The sequence below is a fragment of the Dermochelys coriacea genome, chromosome 2 (genome assembly GCF_009764565.3).
Source record: "Dermochelys coriacea isolate rDerCor1 chromosome 2, rDerCor1.pri.v4, whole genome shotgun sequence".
In the NCBI taxonomy this organism is placed as follows: Eukaryota; Metazoa; Chordata; order Testudines; family Dermochelyidae; genus Dermochelys; species Dermochelys coriacea.
Window position 1 is genome coordinate 238011097 of NC_050069.1, and position 16026 is coordinate 238027122.

Here is a 16026-nt window from a genome sequence, read left to right on the forward strand (position 1 = left end):
TTAAAACATGATATTTAGAAACCACTGAGGAACCACAGACTCATTGATCCACATCTCACCTCTGTTCAAAGTAACTCTGGAGAGCCCGAAGTCTGTCAATTTAACATGGCCCTCATTAGAAATTAGCATGTTGTCTGGCTTCAGGTCCCTGTAGATATAAAGATACTGAAATAAGATTGGAGTATAGACAATTTAGCATAAGAAAGAAGGGAGGAGAAAGCATCAAGTAGAAAGAAGTTACTCGACCAACAATGGGGGCATTTATAGTTCTCCAGGATCAATATTAGAGCCCATTTCCCATTAGAAAACCATTTTTAAGTTCGGATTCTAGAGCTGTGTTAGAAAATTAAACGTTTCTTAGCATTAAACATGCAAAGAACATCACGTAGCCTGAAATATATGCCAAAAAATTTGTGTGTCGCATAATTTTAATTTCTTGGGGAGCATGTCAAACTGTCTCACTGAGGACTACCAAATTATTAGTACTTACTAGCATTTGACATTAAGCATTATTAGCAATTGGCTACAGATTTCAAAATACATTCCTTGAAGTGCTCTAATAATATAAATTGAAGAGAATATTTCATTACTTCTTCTCCCCAGTCTTCCAACAGACTTGGGAGCTTTCAGGTGGCACTGGGGACAGAGTAGCCAAGTTCCTCTTCTTATTCTCTTTGAGGGATGAATTTAAAAAAAAAAAAAAAAAGACTAAAAGTTCTGTCTCCCTTCAAAAACTATGCTAGGGGTGGATATTAACAAACAGACATTCAATAGTCAGAGGCTGATGATGTGAGAACTGGACTCCACAAGGATTACATGCTCATACCATAAAATGAGGTTTAACAACAAACAATTATTGGTTTGCAGTCATAAAACTGCATATTAGATTTTTACCTGTGGATTATCCCATGCCTGTGAAGATAATCAAGAGCCAATGCTGCTTCAGAAATATACTTCACTGCCATTTCTTCATCAAAATAGCCATATATGTGGAGAAGAGATTTGACATCTCCACCAATAAGATATTCCATCACCTGCCATTGAAAGATTTCATGTTTAAAATGAATCTTTATTTTTGGTTGAGATATTTAAGAATACACAATTATGAGCTACCTTTTTTCTTTTCAAGAGAGGAGCATTTCACATGGGATAAAAGAATTCTTGTGGTAGTTTAACTCATTTCCCAGGCAAGTCAGGGAAGCAATGTTTAATTATATTGCTTTCTGTTTAGAAGACTTAATCCAGATGACCTGGCCAATAAAACATTCCTCTGGTGGACATAGAAGCTTTTTATTGCTTCTTTTTGTAACCCTGGTCAGCTTTTCAATAGGTTAGACTGATTACAAATAACACTTCCCATGATAGGAAGTATAATTTGATTAAGCAAAATTCAGTGTCAATCAAGGATAATTGATCCCAAGTTTCACAAAATATCTGTCTTATCAAGATTAAAGCATCTTAATGATTGTATTTTGAAAATGTAAGTACAGAATACAAAATCCAGGCCCAAATTTTCAGAGATGAGTAAGTCCCAAGATTATGCACATGACTAGAGTAATTGTGCATTCAAGAAACTAGAGAGTCTGTAATTATGAGCATGCTTAAAGTATGCCAAATGTAAAAAATTGAGCTCTGTTTTTCCTTGATATAATCAGGGCAACAACAAATGGTCTGAATATGATCCTGCATTAAATGTATTTTAAAAGGTTAACTTTTAAATTTTAATTTATTTGGGCTGTCCAAACCAATATTAATGCTATTGCAGTGTCTAAAGACATTCAATACATCTTGCATTTAATTTTGCATTAAATGTAATCAATAGTACAGACATTAAGAGAATAGCATGTTTCACAAAAGCAAGATTTCACAAATCCACTCACCAATAGTAAGTAGGAAGCTTTTTGTGTCAACAAAGTGTTTTCCTCATCACTTCTGGCAGAATCTAGGCTTTCAGTTAAAAAAGTATGGATCCAAAACCCTTCTGCATAGCTGGGGCACCTCTTGTATGGACCCTGCTCAAATCCTACTCCAAGTTTTGGGGAGGGAATGTTAAATTGCTGATTCTACCACAGGGGAAGACTTGGCCTATATTTATCTCAACAGCGTGTCAGAATCTGTGCTAGTCTTTATTTTATCCTTCAATCATCCCATTCCCCCCCACCCCAATTAACTCTGCACTTTAAGTACTGGCAGCAAAAGCATATATTTTACTCTTAGTGATCTACTGGATATTTTTCAAGGCACACACACAGTCACTCTGAACCCACAGTCTTCTTAAATATGTAGCTCATTTTTATTTTGGACCCAAAATTGTGCTAGGCATTCTTGACCAGGTTAGTTACGTGGAAGGACTCTGTTAGAAAGAAAGAGGGGTTAAAAGGAGTCAGGGAGAAGGAATATATTAATCCCACATAACTACTCTAGTTAAGACCTCATATTGGATGAGAAGTGAAATGAAATTACCCAAATACCCAATCCTCATTATTGCAAGATATTTTCAAACATTACAATTCTTCTAATGAACTTCATTCTCCACTATGTTTTCAAAGCTGTCTTAAAGCACTGTATACCATTTACTCACCAAGTAGACATTGTTAGCCGACTGAAGAGAGTAGTATAAGTGTACAATGAAAGGACTTTTGCTGAGAGCCAATGCATCTCTCTCTGCCTGGACCTGGTGAACCATGTTTTTATTTATCAGGTCTGCTTTTTTGACTACCTGTAAAACAATTCATGTAGAAATGAATTCACAGTAATAATCTGCCATACTCATTTATTTTCAAGAATACATATGCTGATACGGATAAGCTACCTCTACACTAGAGGACTCTGCCAGTATAACTATACCTGCAAAACATCTGTAATATAAATAAAGCTTTACTAGGGTTATTGAGGTTTTAGGTCTAGAGGTGGAGTAGAGGGGACTTTATAGAGCTCCTAAGCACTGCATTAGTTATTTTTAGAAAAAGGAAATTAAAATATACAAAACTTAACTAGTAACTGGAATTTAAAAGTAACAATAAGGTTTAAATATTTGTGAATGTGTACCAAGGACTATTACAGACAAAAATATGCACTTAAAATATTCTAATAATAGTTAAAGGAAGAAGAAATCTCAGATACATTCACAGTTCACACCACTTCAAATGAAAAAGTATAAAATATTACATTGCACATTCCAAAACAACCTTAAATCTGCCAGCAAAGACCCACCCACTATTCAACAGGAATATGCTTATCACAAATAATGGTTGTTTCTGCAAATGAATTACAACATATGCAGAAACATTTGATGACCCTGCTCCCACTTCCCGGTAAATAACACACCAGCCTGGTATGATGAACAGGATGTTCTTAAGTGTGTAGCCTAGATGTGATGTGTATCTGGCAGGTGTGCTCATATTGGAAGGATGAATAGGGAAAGAGCAGTGACATTTTTGTACAAGAAAGCTGGAGGAGGAATGAGCTTTCTGCTTCATTAACATACTAGTCAGGGAAGGGTTGATTGCCTTTAAATGGAGGGCAAGGGGCAATATAAATATCCCTGTCTCTTAAACATAAGCCAGTGAACTAGAAGACAGCAACTAAGCCAGTGATGGTTAGTGAGGACCTGTAGCCTAAAGTGTACAGTAGAACCTCAGTTACAAACACCTTAGGAACATAGGTTATTTGTAATTGTTCTCTCAAAAGTTTACAACTGAATATTGACTTAATATAGCTTTGACATTTTACTATGCAGAAGAAAAATGCTTTTAACCATCTTAATTTAAATGAAACAAGCACAGAAAGTTTACTTATCTTGTCAAAAAAATTTTTAAATATCCCCCTTTTTAAAGCAATTTACATTTAACACAGTACTATACTGCATTTGCTTTTTTTTTGGGAGGTGTGGGGTATGTCATCTCTGCTGCTGCCTGATTGCATACTTTCAGTTCCAAATGAGGTGTGTGGTTGACTGGTCGGTTTGTAACTCTGGTGTTCGTAACTCTGAGTGTATCATTTACATTGGGTGGGTTTAACATGGTTTCTAATCAATATGTTGAAGTTGGGCAAGGATACAAGGATGGCTAAGAAGAAAAGGAGTACTTGTGGCACCTTAGAGACTAACAAATTTATTAGAGCATAAGCTTTCGTGAGCTACAGCTCACTTCATCGGATGCATTTGGTGGAAAAAACAGAGGAGAGATTTATATACACACACACAGAGAACATGAAACAATGGGTTTATCATACACACTGTAAGGAGAGTGATCACTTAAGATAAGCCATCACCAGCAGCAGGGGGGGGAAAGGAGGAAAACCTTTCACTCTCCTTACAGTGTGTATGATAAACCCATTGTTTCATGTTCTCTGTGTGTGTGTATATAAATCTCTCCTCTGTTTTTTCCACCAAATGCATCCGATGAAGTGAGCTGTAGCTCACGAAAGCTTATGCTCTAATAAATTTGTTAGTCTCTAAGGTGCCACAAGTACTCCTTTTCTTTTTGCGAATACAGACTAACACGGCTGCGAGTCTGAAACCAAGGATGGCTAAGGTTGATTTTAAAATGTGATATTTAATGCATGTTACTTAACGGATTATATGAACTGTGAGGATTTGAATATTTATCTTCCTTCTATATTTCCCAATGTTTAAATATTTAGGCCATTGGTTCTTAACCTGAGACTCATGATCATCCTGACATATTTATAATGGGAAATAGGAAAACTGTTGAGAACCACTAAATTAGTGTATTTCTTTCTTCTAATTTTAACGTTCTTTGGTATACACACATTTCAACTTTAATGTTAACTCAAAATCTTGGATTGCTAATTTAGTTAGTTGAAGCTTCTTGCTGTATGTCATAGATTCTAGAGACATATTCAACTCACATGGGGCACTTAGAGGGCTAAAAAGTGCAGACAGATACTAAACTAAAAGTTAATTTTTCATTATGTAAAGTCTCCTCTAAAAGCATTGTAAGTTGGAAAATTTCTCTGATGACAGCAAGCATTAAATTTACTTTCTAACCAGTCATCCAGTTTAGAAGGTTATAATTCTTGCAGGATGCATCCTTCATTTACATGGACACTGTTTTCCTTCCCTAGTTGCCAGTAATAAGCTAACTTCTTATTTTAAGTTTTATGTGAAATTAATGCTCAGTTTCAAACTAGTTTGTGTAGCCATTGGTAAAATATATAACGTATAATTAGAGATTCAATGTAGAAAACTTATTGATAAAGCCCTCTTTAAATTGTGGGATAATTGTTAAAAAAAAAGGGGGGATGAGAGAGGGGGACTGAATTGCAGACAAGCCATGGAAAATTGTGGAAAAGCAATAACAGACCTTATTATTTGCGGTAATAAAGTCCATTATTACTTTTCCATGATTTTCTGCTGTCAACCGCCTGGGGCTGAGAGCAGCCACCCTTCCTCTCAGCCCTGGAGAGCTCCCAGAGCTCCCACTGTTAGCCCTGTGCACAGTGGGGCTCCCACTGTCAAAACTGTACTGGAAGTCTAATATTGTGGAATCCACAATATCGCAATTAAGTAGGGCCTTACTTATTGAACATTAAACTGCATTAAGTCTAAGAATTAATCAGGGGAGGGAAGGATTTTTAAACCTCCAAGAAGCTAAACACAGAAATACTCAAATACTCATTGTAATGTCTTAAATGGTTTGCTAACTTAATTTTATATTAAAATATTAAAGAAAATATTTGTGTGGACAACTTTTTTCAAAGGAGGTAATATCAGTAGTGAAACTACCCATTTCTTAGCACGTATGGCAAAATTTAGAATTATGACTGGGTCTTCTAAAAAAAATATTTTAAATGTAGAAATCTTGCCTCTGCAATTAAGCAATACTGCTATCCTCTATGGAAAGAAGTTACATGCAGTGAAAAGAGCACATTTGTGATAAGTAAAATGTATGTCAGTAAAATATCCCAACCTTAACTGGCTAATTTTGCATTGTAAAAAAATCTAATTTTTGCATAAGTAAGAAAAATGAAATGTCAATTTCATAATCAAAAGTAATCTAACAAATGTTGGTCTTCTCAGGAGAAAGCCTCAGCAAACACAAGCAGTTCATGGTGACAAATAACTGTCTTTGTTAACTGTGAGACAAGGTGGGTTGAGGTACCTTAAGAAGGGCCCTGCGTGGCTCAAAAGCTTGTCTCTCTCACACAAACAGATGTTGGTCCAATAAAAGATACTAACCCACCAATCTTGCCTAATATTCTGGGACAAACATGGCTATAACTACACTGCATACAACATTTGTTAACTGTGACCTTCAGCAACAATATCATATTGCATCAAACATATCCTCTGTCTGTGCCATCTACCGGTTTACTCTGCAGGAATTGTGCGCCACTGCGCACAATTCAAATCCAATGCAGATTTCCCCCCGAAAATACATTCTACTTGAGAAATGTTGCCGTTCCACTTTTTACCCACCAGATGCCACTGTGGTGCTAGAATAGCTAGAAGCCAACTGCATTCATCACAGCACCCTGACCACAGACCCAAGTTAGAGTGAGGGCATACGGCACTGCTGGGGTGTGTGTGTGTGTGTGTGTGAAGGAGGGCTAATGGTGGGGGACAGACTGGAGTGTTGGTGCAGGAGCTAGTGGGGTGTCAGCACTGAGCCGGGGCTGAATGGAAAGGGTGCTGCAAGGCCACACGGGGATGGGGGCAGGAGGGTACAGGGACACCCAGGGATGGGGGCAGACATGCTTGACTGAATAGGAGAGGCTTGTGGTCAGCCAGCGTCTGCATGGGGGAGGCTCCCCAACAATCTTCCACCTCCCCGCTAAAAAACCTGTTCCATACTTCTCCCACCACCTATACCCAACAACTTTCCACGTTCACTCCCAGGCTCCTTCCCTCTCCCTCAGCGCCTCCATTACTCCTGACTCCCCCAAGCCTTTGCACTGCTTCTGAAGGGTGAGGGTAATACATTTCTGTATTTCAGTTTAAATAAATTCCTCAAAGTTCTGTATTAATATGCCTAGTAAGGAATCTGTCAAAAACAACCCCAAAACAATCCAACAACACTACTTGAATATATTTTTTTGGGGTCTATATTGTTAGAGATATACTGGCTGACATATATTTCAAAATTTGAAATAAATTGCCAAAATAATTGAAACTGGCATGATTATATTGTGTTATTTTGACAACTAAAATATGCAGAATTTTGTAGAGTTTTAAAATATCAAGAGCAGAATTTTTCATTTTTGGTAGAGAATTCCCCCAGGAGTAACTTATCTAAAGAACAAATTCAAGCAGGTATAAAACATACACTGGAGATTACCACCCACCAGTAGATTAATTCCCTGTTCATTCCCTTTGAAGCATCTGGCATTGGCCACTGTCGGAAGACAGGAGACTGTGCTAAATGGACTATTGGTATGCCCAATATGGCCATTCTTGTTTTAGGAGAAGGCAACCATTAAGGCATTAAATGCTCTCAAAATACATTACAACAATTAAGCATCAATTCTGCAAACACTTAATCATGCACTCAACTTTACTACTGTGAGTTGCCCCATTGATTTTAATGCAAGTAATGTTAAGTATGTACATAAACATTTTCAGGATCAGAGCTTTTATAAAGAAATGTCTCGTAAACACACAGGTATACTACATTCAAGGTTGACACACTGATTCATCGAACTTAATAAGAACCTTTTTCTTTGTATGCTAATTTCTTTCAAGTTTGGGGTTTTTTGGTTTTTGTTTGATATTTAAATCAAAAGCTTAACACGGTTACCCCCATGAGCAACCCAAACAAAATGATCATAATGAAAGTTTGTGTGAGCATTCCATCCGTGCAATATATCAGTTAAGGGTATGTCATTCCCAAAACCATGATTCCAAAAGACCCAGTCTCAGACACTAAATTCCCAACACGGGAAAATAATCAACCCCCTAGATCCTGTTAGCTAATGAAAGGAATTCTGTCAATTTGAGATTACTCAATATGAAAAAGGAATTTAGAAGTTTATGAGAGTATACTTGCTCTGCGCTGTCAGTCCTGGCAGCAGGGCTCCAGGCTGTGCTGACAGCTAACGGGTGAAGTAAGTAATACAGTGTCTAGGTAGGCACTGCATTACCCTAACTTCATCAACCTAAGCGCTATGCCTCTCTCAGAGATGGAGTTTTAGAGTATGTCTATACATACAGCGCCTCAGCAATGCAGCTGTATAGATACAGCTGTGCCACTGCAGCGCGTCTGGTTTATTTTATTTAGCGTGTGCATAGTCGTCTAACCAAGCGATGGCATCTTCAGTGGCACGATACAGTTCTTCTAGGCCAGGGGTGGCCAAACTGTGGCTCCGGAGCCCCATGCGGCTCTTCAGAAGTTAATATGCGGCTCCTTGTATAGGCACCAACTCCAGGGCTGGAGCTACAGGTGCCAACTTTCCAATGTGCCGGAGGGTGATCACTGCTCAAACCCTGGCTCTACCACAGGCTCTGCCCCCACTCCATCCCTTCCCGCCCCCTCCCCTGAGCCTGCCGTGCCCTCACTCCTCTCCCGCTTCTCCCAAGCCTCCTGCCCGTCACGAAACAGCTGATCGGAGGGAGGGGAGGGTGGGGGATACTGGTGGGTGGGAGACACTGGGAGCAGGTGGGGTGAGCTGCTGAGGGACTGTTGACAATTCTGGCTCCTTCTCAGGCTCAGGTTGGCCACCCCTGTTCTAGGCCACCACTGAACCTAGCCAGCAGGCATTCATCGACAATGTGAGTCATCGTCTGTGTTGTGCCACAGCTGCACAAAGGGCTGTCATGAAGGCCCCAGCAATACTAGTTGGCTGCACAGAGACCTTCCTGGTCTAGAACCTGTTCAAGAGGGACCATTAGCGACGGGGCAGGTCAAAACCAGGCGGGCAAATTGTGAGATTGGCGAGGAGGGACTGGTTGGGGATTATAATAGATATCCATTCCTCTCGCAAGAGTGTTTCTGCCCTAACATCCTGGCACAGCAGATGAGTCCATAACGGGAGACGTGACGGCAGTGTGTTTCTGGTGAAGACGCTCTACGCTAACGGGAGAGAATTCTCTCGTTGGCATAAAAAAAAAAAAAAAAAGAAGCCATGTCGGCAGGAGCAGCTCTCCAGCCGACAGCCGTGTCCACACAAACACTTATGTTGCTCAGTGATGTAAGCTCTGCGCGATGTAAGTGTTGCCAACAGATGCTGTAGCGTAGACATAGCCTTATTCAGTCAATGTAGCGGGCAACTTAGATCCAGGGGAGCACACTGTAGCGTAGACCAGGCCTGAGGCGCTCAGCTGCAGGGACGGCAGACAGAGACAACACCAAGTTCCAGGCACAAGTCTGCCTTGACACCACCGCAGGGAACAACAAACAAGAGGTAGTGGGGCCACTGAAACCGGAGCCGCCTGCAGGCGCCCAGCTGCCGCTCACGGACCCCTGAGTGGGCCCAGCAGCGAGAGTTCGTTTTTCCTCTCAGGTCTGAGCTCCCGTTTGCTGAGCGCAGCCCGGCTCAGCCCTTCCAGCCCAGCAACCTGCTTCTTGAACCCAGCCAGACTCACGGCTCCCGCGCCCGCCCAGCGCATCGCAGGCCGCGACTCCCCTGCTGCCGCCCCCTCAGGCCGGGGCCTGGCCCCCAGCAACACGCACTCGCCGCGCAACAGAGCGCGCAGGAGCCGGGCCCAGCTGAGGTCTGGGGCCAGTTGCTCAGCTTCAGGCCTCCCAGGCTGGCACATCGCCAGCCTGACTCACCCCCGGCGGCTCCACGCCCCTCCCCTCCCGGCTAGTCCCAGCGGGAGGGGGCCGAGCTAGTCAAGCTGCTCCGAGCCCGCGGCTCCCCTGCCCAGGGCTAATTGGGGCCCAGACGGGCGGGCGATCACTGGGGACTGCTAGCTGGCTGCCGGGCTACCGGGGTCCCGGCTGCAGCGGGCAGCGCTGGGCCCTGCTGAGCCCGTTGCGCTCCGGGCGTGACTGCGGGAACCGGAGCAGCGATGAACTCCTCCCCCGCGGCGGATCGGGCCCTAGCCCCCGCTCTCACCTTGACAGCGTAGAGCTTCCCCCCCTTGCGGCCCAGGTAGACCTTCCCGAAGGCGCCCCGGCTGATGGGCTTCACGATGGTGAAGTCCTCGATGGAGGGCGGCCGGGGCACCGCGATGCGCCTCACCCGCGCGGCGCCCCTCTCCTCAGCCGCGGGTTCCACCGTCCCCATCGCGCGACTCCGCGCTCTCCGACTGTCCCCTTCCCCGCTCCGTGCCCGCGCCAATTCAAAGCTAAGCCCCGCCCCACCTGCGGGTAACGTCATTGGCCAACTGACAGCAGCAGGCACGGGCGGGGGGCAGGACTTCCCGAGAGTCTGCGGAAGAGTGATAAGGGGAGGGGTGAAAAGGAGCGCATGCGCAGTGACCAGTCTAGACAGGGCGTTGGGGAATGCGTAGGGTCTGGGGAGTCAAGCGAGGCTGGTTCTGACCGGTTGTACTGGTCTGTCCCAGTACAACTAACCGCACGGCAACTCTGCCTCTAAATGCAAGTGACCCCAATGCAACTCTGCCTCTCATGCCTCGGTGCAACCCACCCCAATGCAACCAATCTCAATACAACTGCTTCCAATAGCTTAGTGCTGCTGCCTGTAATGTAAACATCACCTAACAGCCTGTTACAACTGCCTCTACGTGTTGGGTAAGTTAGGTCCTTCATTTTCCGTTTTTGCTGAAAAATTGCCAAGTTTTACAAAAGCTCTTATGCAGTTTTTACAGATTTTTTTCATCTGAATTTTGGACCACTGAAGTACATGAAAATACTGATTATGGTCAGAAAAATCCAATACTTACACTTTAGGAAGATGTGTTTATGCTAATAATAAATTAGTCTAAATGTAAATGTGAGGCAGTTTGTTAAAGTAAGGCAATGTAGTGGAAGATACGCCTGTACATACTGTTAGTGAGACAAGATGGGTGTGGTGATGTCTTTTATTGGACGAACTTCTGTTGGTGAGACAGACAAACTTTAAGAGCTCACTAGAGTAGCAGACGAGTTAGTCTGTATTCGCAAAAAGAAAAGGAGTACTTGCGGCACCTTAGAGACTAACAAATTAATTTGAGCATAAGCTTTCGTGAGCTACAGCTCACTTCATCAGATGCATTTGGTGGAAAAAACAGAGGGGAGATTGATATAAACACAGAGAACATGAAACAATGGGTTTATCATACACACTGTAAGGAGAGTGATCACTTAAGATAAGCCATCACCAGCAGCGGAGGGGGGGGGGTAGGAGGAAAACCTTTCATGGTGACAAGCAAGGTAGGCTATTTCCAGCAGTTAACAAGAGCTGTAGCTCACGAAAGCTTATGCTCTAATAAATTTGTTAGTCTCTAAGGTGCCACAAGTACTGCTTTTCTTTTTGCGAATACAGACTAACACGGCTGCTACTCTAAAAGAATATCTGAGAAACAGTGGGGTGGGGGGAGAAATAACATGGGGAAATAGTTTTACTTTGTGTAATGACTCATCCATTCCCAGTCTCTATTCAAGCCTAAGTTAATTGTATCCAGTTTGCAAATTAATTCCAATTCAGCAGTCTCTCGTTGGAGTCTGTTTTTGAAGCTTTTTTGTTGAAGGATAGCCACTCTTAGGTCTGTAATCGAGTGACCAGAGAGATTGAAGTGTTCTCCAAATGGTTTTTGAATGTTATAATTCTTGATGTCTGATTTGTGTCCATTCATTCTTTTATGTAGAGACTGTCCAGTTTGACCAATGTACATGGCAGAGGGGCATTGCTGGCACATGATGGCATATATCACATTGGTAGATGCGCAGGTGAACGAGCCTCTGATAGCGTGGCTGATGTGATTAGGCCCTACGATGGTATCCCCTGAATAGATATGTGGACAGAGTTGGCAACGGGCTTTGTTGCAAGGATAGGTTCCTGGGTTGGTGGTTCTGTTGTGTGGTGTGTGATTGCTGGTGAGTATTTGCTTCAGATTGGGGGGCTGTCTGTAAGCAAGGACTGGCCTGTCTCCCAAGATCTGTGAGCGTGATGGGTCGTCCTTCAGGCTAGGTTGTAGATCCTTGATGATGCGTTGGAGAGGTTTTAGTTGGGGGCTGAAGGTGATGGCTAGTGGCGTTCTGTTATTTTCTTTGTTGGGCCTGTCCTGTGGTAAGTGACTTCTGTGTACTCTCCTGGCTCTGTCAATCTGTTTCCTCACTTCAGCAGGTGGGCATTGTAGTTGTAAGAATGCTTGATAGAGATCTTGTAGGTGTTTTTCTCTGTCTGAGGGGATGGAGCAAATGCCGTTGTATCGTAGAACTTGGCTGTAGACAATGGATCGCGTGGTGTGGTCTGGATGGAAGCTGGAGGCATGTAGTAGGAATAGCGGTCAGTACATTTCCGGTATAGGGTGGTGTTTATGTGACCATCGCTTATTAGCACCGTAGTGTCCAGGAAGTGGATCTCTTGTGTGGACTGGTCCAGGCTGAGGTTGATAGTGGGATGGAAATTGTTGAAATCATGGTGGAATTCCTCAAGGGCTTCTTTTCCATGGGTCCAGATGATGATGTCATCAATGTAGCGCAAGTAGAGTAGGGGCATTAGGAGACGAGAGCTGAGGAAGTGTTGTTCTAAGTCAGCCATAAAAATGTTGGCATACATTACACAGAACACCACTAGTCATCAACTTCAGCCCCCAACTAAAACTTCTCCAGCGCATCATCAAGGATCTACAACCTAGCCTGAAGGACGACCCATCACTCTCACAGATCTTGGGAGACAGGCCAGTCCTTGCTTACAGACAGCCTCCCAACCTGAAGCAAATACTCACCAGCAACCACACAACAGAACCAGTAACCGAGGAATCTAACCATGCAACAAAGCCCGTTGCCGCCCCCCCCACCCCCCCCGGCTCTCCTGCTGGTAATAGCTTACCTTAAGTGATCACTCTCGTTACAGTGTGTATCCTAACACCCATTGTTTCATATTCTCTATGTATATAAATCTCCCCACTGTATTTTCCACTGAATGCATCTGATGAAGTGAGCATAAGCTCACGAAAGCTTATACTCTAATAAATTTGTTAGTCTCTAAGGTGCCACAAGTACTCCTTTTCTTTTTGTTAATGTACAGTTCACAAAATAAACCACAGCAGTAAATTGCTTTTACTTACAATACACTTACTGGTCTCTATTTGCCCTTTTTTTTCTGTCTTCCTCTCCCCCCAATATTAACCCTGATATTTACCCAGAAAACTGTGAAGCGAGTATTTTGCACTGATTTCCATCCTTTTTTTTTAATTTTTGTAATAAACACTGAAATTTCTGGGAAACTGTAAACAAAATAAAAACTGAAATTGAAGGGCCTTGTTAATCTCCTATCACAGCTGCCCCCACAGCAATTATCCTTGGATATAATCACTCCCTACTGCATGGCTTTCATGATCGTCCCCAGTTAGACCAAGTTGCAATCCTCTTTTCCTCAGATGCCTCTCAATATAACTGTTACTCAACTAGCTCATAAATGCCCTTCAGTAAATATCTCCAAATTCAGCTATCCTTTATAACTATCCAAATGAACCACCTCTCCTTCTGAATGTCCATTAAACTACCTCATATAATAACTGTCTGTGACAACCATGATAGTTGACAGAGATTGTATTTGTGTTATTGTCTACAGAATGTATATCCCATTTGCCGTTTATGTTCTTAACTTGTGCATTCCTCACTTACTGTTAGATGATCAAGTAGTATCAGCAAAAAGAAAAGGAGGACTTGTGGCACCTTAGAGACTAACACATTTATTTGAGCATAAGCTTTCGTGAGCTACAGCTCACTTCATCACAGCAGCTACTTTCCACCTGCCACTACAGCAGCATTGACTGGGATCAGGAATGTGGCTATCACTACAAAATCAGGACCTATGTGTCAATATAGTTTACTTATTTAGACTTTTTTTTTACTTCTTAAAGCTCTGAATGGATGCTCTGCAACAATGAAAATACTCCGCATTTCATACAAATGTTAGAACTTGTTTGCAGTGTTGTTGCAGCCGTGTTGCTCCTACAATATGAGGGAGACAAGGTAATTTCTTTTGTTGGACCAACTCTTACACGCTTAATAGACCAGTGGTTCTCAAACTTTTGTACTCGTGACCCCTTTCACATAGCAAGCCTCTGAGTGTGAACCCCCTTATAAATTAAAAACACTATTTTATATATTTAACACCATTATAAATGCTGGAGGCGAAGTGGGATTTGGGGTGGAGGCTGGCAGCTTGCGACCCCCTGAGGGGTCCCAACTCCTAGTTTGAGAACCCCTGTAATAGACTAATAATAGCAAAAGTATAAAACCAACTCCTTTCAGAATAACCCATCTAAAATCCACCATAATCTCCTCTTTGAATGCCGAAAAGAAGCTAGTTGGAACATGAACTTTCATCTTCAAATTCCAGGTACTCTGAGAATAGGAAACAGTCTTTAGGATTTACAAAAAGCCTATTTCGATGCTTCTCAGTGAGAAAATGGCCTATCTGATATCCTCTTGGTACTCACTACTCATCTGAGCCACATCTTATGAAAGGGAACATACATGAGGATTTCAAGGAAGCCACTCCAGACAAGTGCTGATGATTGAAAAGACATAAGGAAAAAGTAAGACTTCTTTTGGAAAATGTTCTTTTGTTAAATTAACAGATTTAAGGATTTCTGAACAACTGAAAAAATTAATTTTACAGTAAACAAAATTCACAAATGTGTGTGTGACACTCTGTACCTCAAAATAGCACCCTGGAACCCACATATACACCACTGTGATATGATTATGATAAGTTTTGTACAAAGTATGCCTTGTGAGTGAGATATCATTTAAAAGGTCTTGATCTGTTAAACATTATTATCTTGTTGAATTGCATGTACTATCATTGTATGTGAAGTTATGAAGTGTTGTTAAAATACGTTGTGAGGTTGGGAGATATCTACAGCCAGTCTTTCAGTGACAACAAAGGAGCAATTGACAAGACAGAATTACATCAGGACCAGCCAGACATGTGTTGATGACCCACCAAGAAAAATCTTCTCTCCCAGAGACACCTCAGAGAGGGCACATATGCAATGAGGGGTATCTAAACCCCATGTCACAGCAAGTATTTTTCTAGCAGCTGGAAGAAAGTATAAAAGAGAGACAGTGACATCATCACTTGGCCTCTCTCCTCCCACACCTCAACAGCTGTAAGATCGTCTAGAAGACAAAGACTTTGAACTGAGGGGATTTGTCCCAGGGTGAAAGGGAATGCAGCCTGTGTATTAGGAACTGTAAACTGCCTGTAACCTCTATTAGAGTGAGAGAAGCTGTTTGATTCAAACCTAACTTAGTCTGTAGAATTTACACTGCAAGTTTATTTCTTTTTCTTGTGTAACCAACTTTGATCTCTATGCCTGCTACTTATAATCACTTAAAATCTCTTTCTGTAGTTAATAAATATGTTTTATATTTTATCTAAAACAGTGTTTTTGTTGTTGAAGTGCTTGGCGAATCTCAGTTCAGGTTAACAAGGACTGTTGCATGTTCACTACCCTTTGTTGGAATGGTGAACTAATTAATGAGCTTGCATTGTCCAAGGGAGTCTGGAGCAGTGTAACATGGTATATTTCTGAGATGCAAGGCTGGGGTGATTGGCTAGTGCCTCTGTGTGTGTATATATATATATATATATATATATGAAATTAATGAGTGGCTTGGAGAGCCTTCATGCGATTTAGCTGGTCACGGGTCTCCGCGTGCTGGTGGCTGAGCGATCACAGCTTCTGCATGGGTTTACTGTTTGTCACTGGCATAGCTTTGTGAGAGACAGTCCAGGCTGGAGAGAGAAGGGGGCACACGAGTCCCATAGTTTTAGGATGTACACAAGGAGTCGTGTCACAGTATGTATAGCAAATCAGGCCTCAATCTTACAAGGACATTGGATTCAATGGGACTACTTATATTCTTAAAAATTAAGCATGAAATCTTTGCATGGTCAAGACCCCAACTTAGACAATGTCAACTTGAAAATTATACTTTT

The 16026-nt window shown here is 42.2% G+C and overlaps 1 protein-coding gene and 1 long non-coding RNA gene across 5 annotated transcripts in view; one reads left to right on the forward strand and one right to left on the reverse strand.

Moving 5' to 3' along the window:
• The window catches only part of MASTL (microtubule associated serine/threonine kinase like), a 40327-nt gene extending 30004 nt beyond the window's left edge, over positions 1-10323 (reverse strand). For 3 of the 4 annotated variants that reach the window (XM_038388569.2, XM_038388568.2, XM_038388570.2), the window contains exons 1-4: positions 10021-10323; positions 2582-2719; positions 895-1034; positions 60-148 (exon numbers count right to left, since the gene is read on the reverse strand). In XM_038388569.2, coding sequence (XP_038244497.2) covers positions 60-148; positions 895-1034; positions 2582-2719; positions 10021-10284 — 631 coding nt within the window. In that variant the 5' untranslated portion in view covers positions 10285-10323. The remainder of the gene's footprint in view (positions 1-59; positions 149-894; positions 1035-2581; positions 2720-10020) is intronic. The other variant, XM_043509492.1, reaches the window with a different exon arrangement.
• Positions 10324-10362: 39 nt separating this feature from the next.
• Positions 10363-15467, forward strand: LOC119850498. The gene is made up of 3 exons (XR_005290892.1): positions 10363-10658; positions 13937-14048; positions 14419-15467. It is a non-coding gene; the product is annotated as an uncharacterized LOC119850498 (long non-coding RNA).
• Positions 15468-16026: the final 559 nt, after the last annotated feature.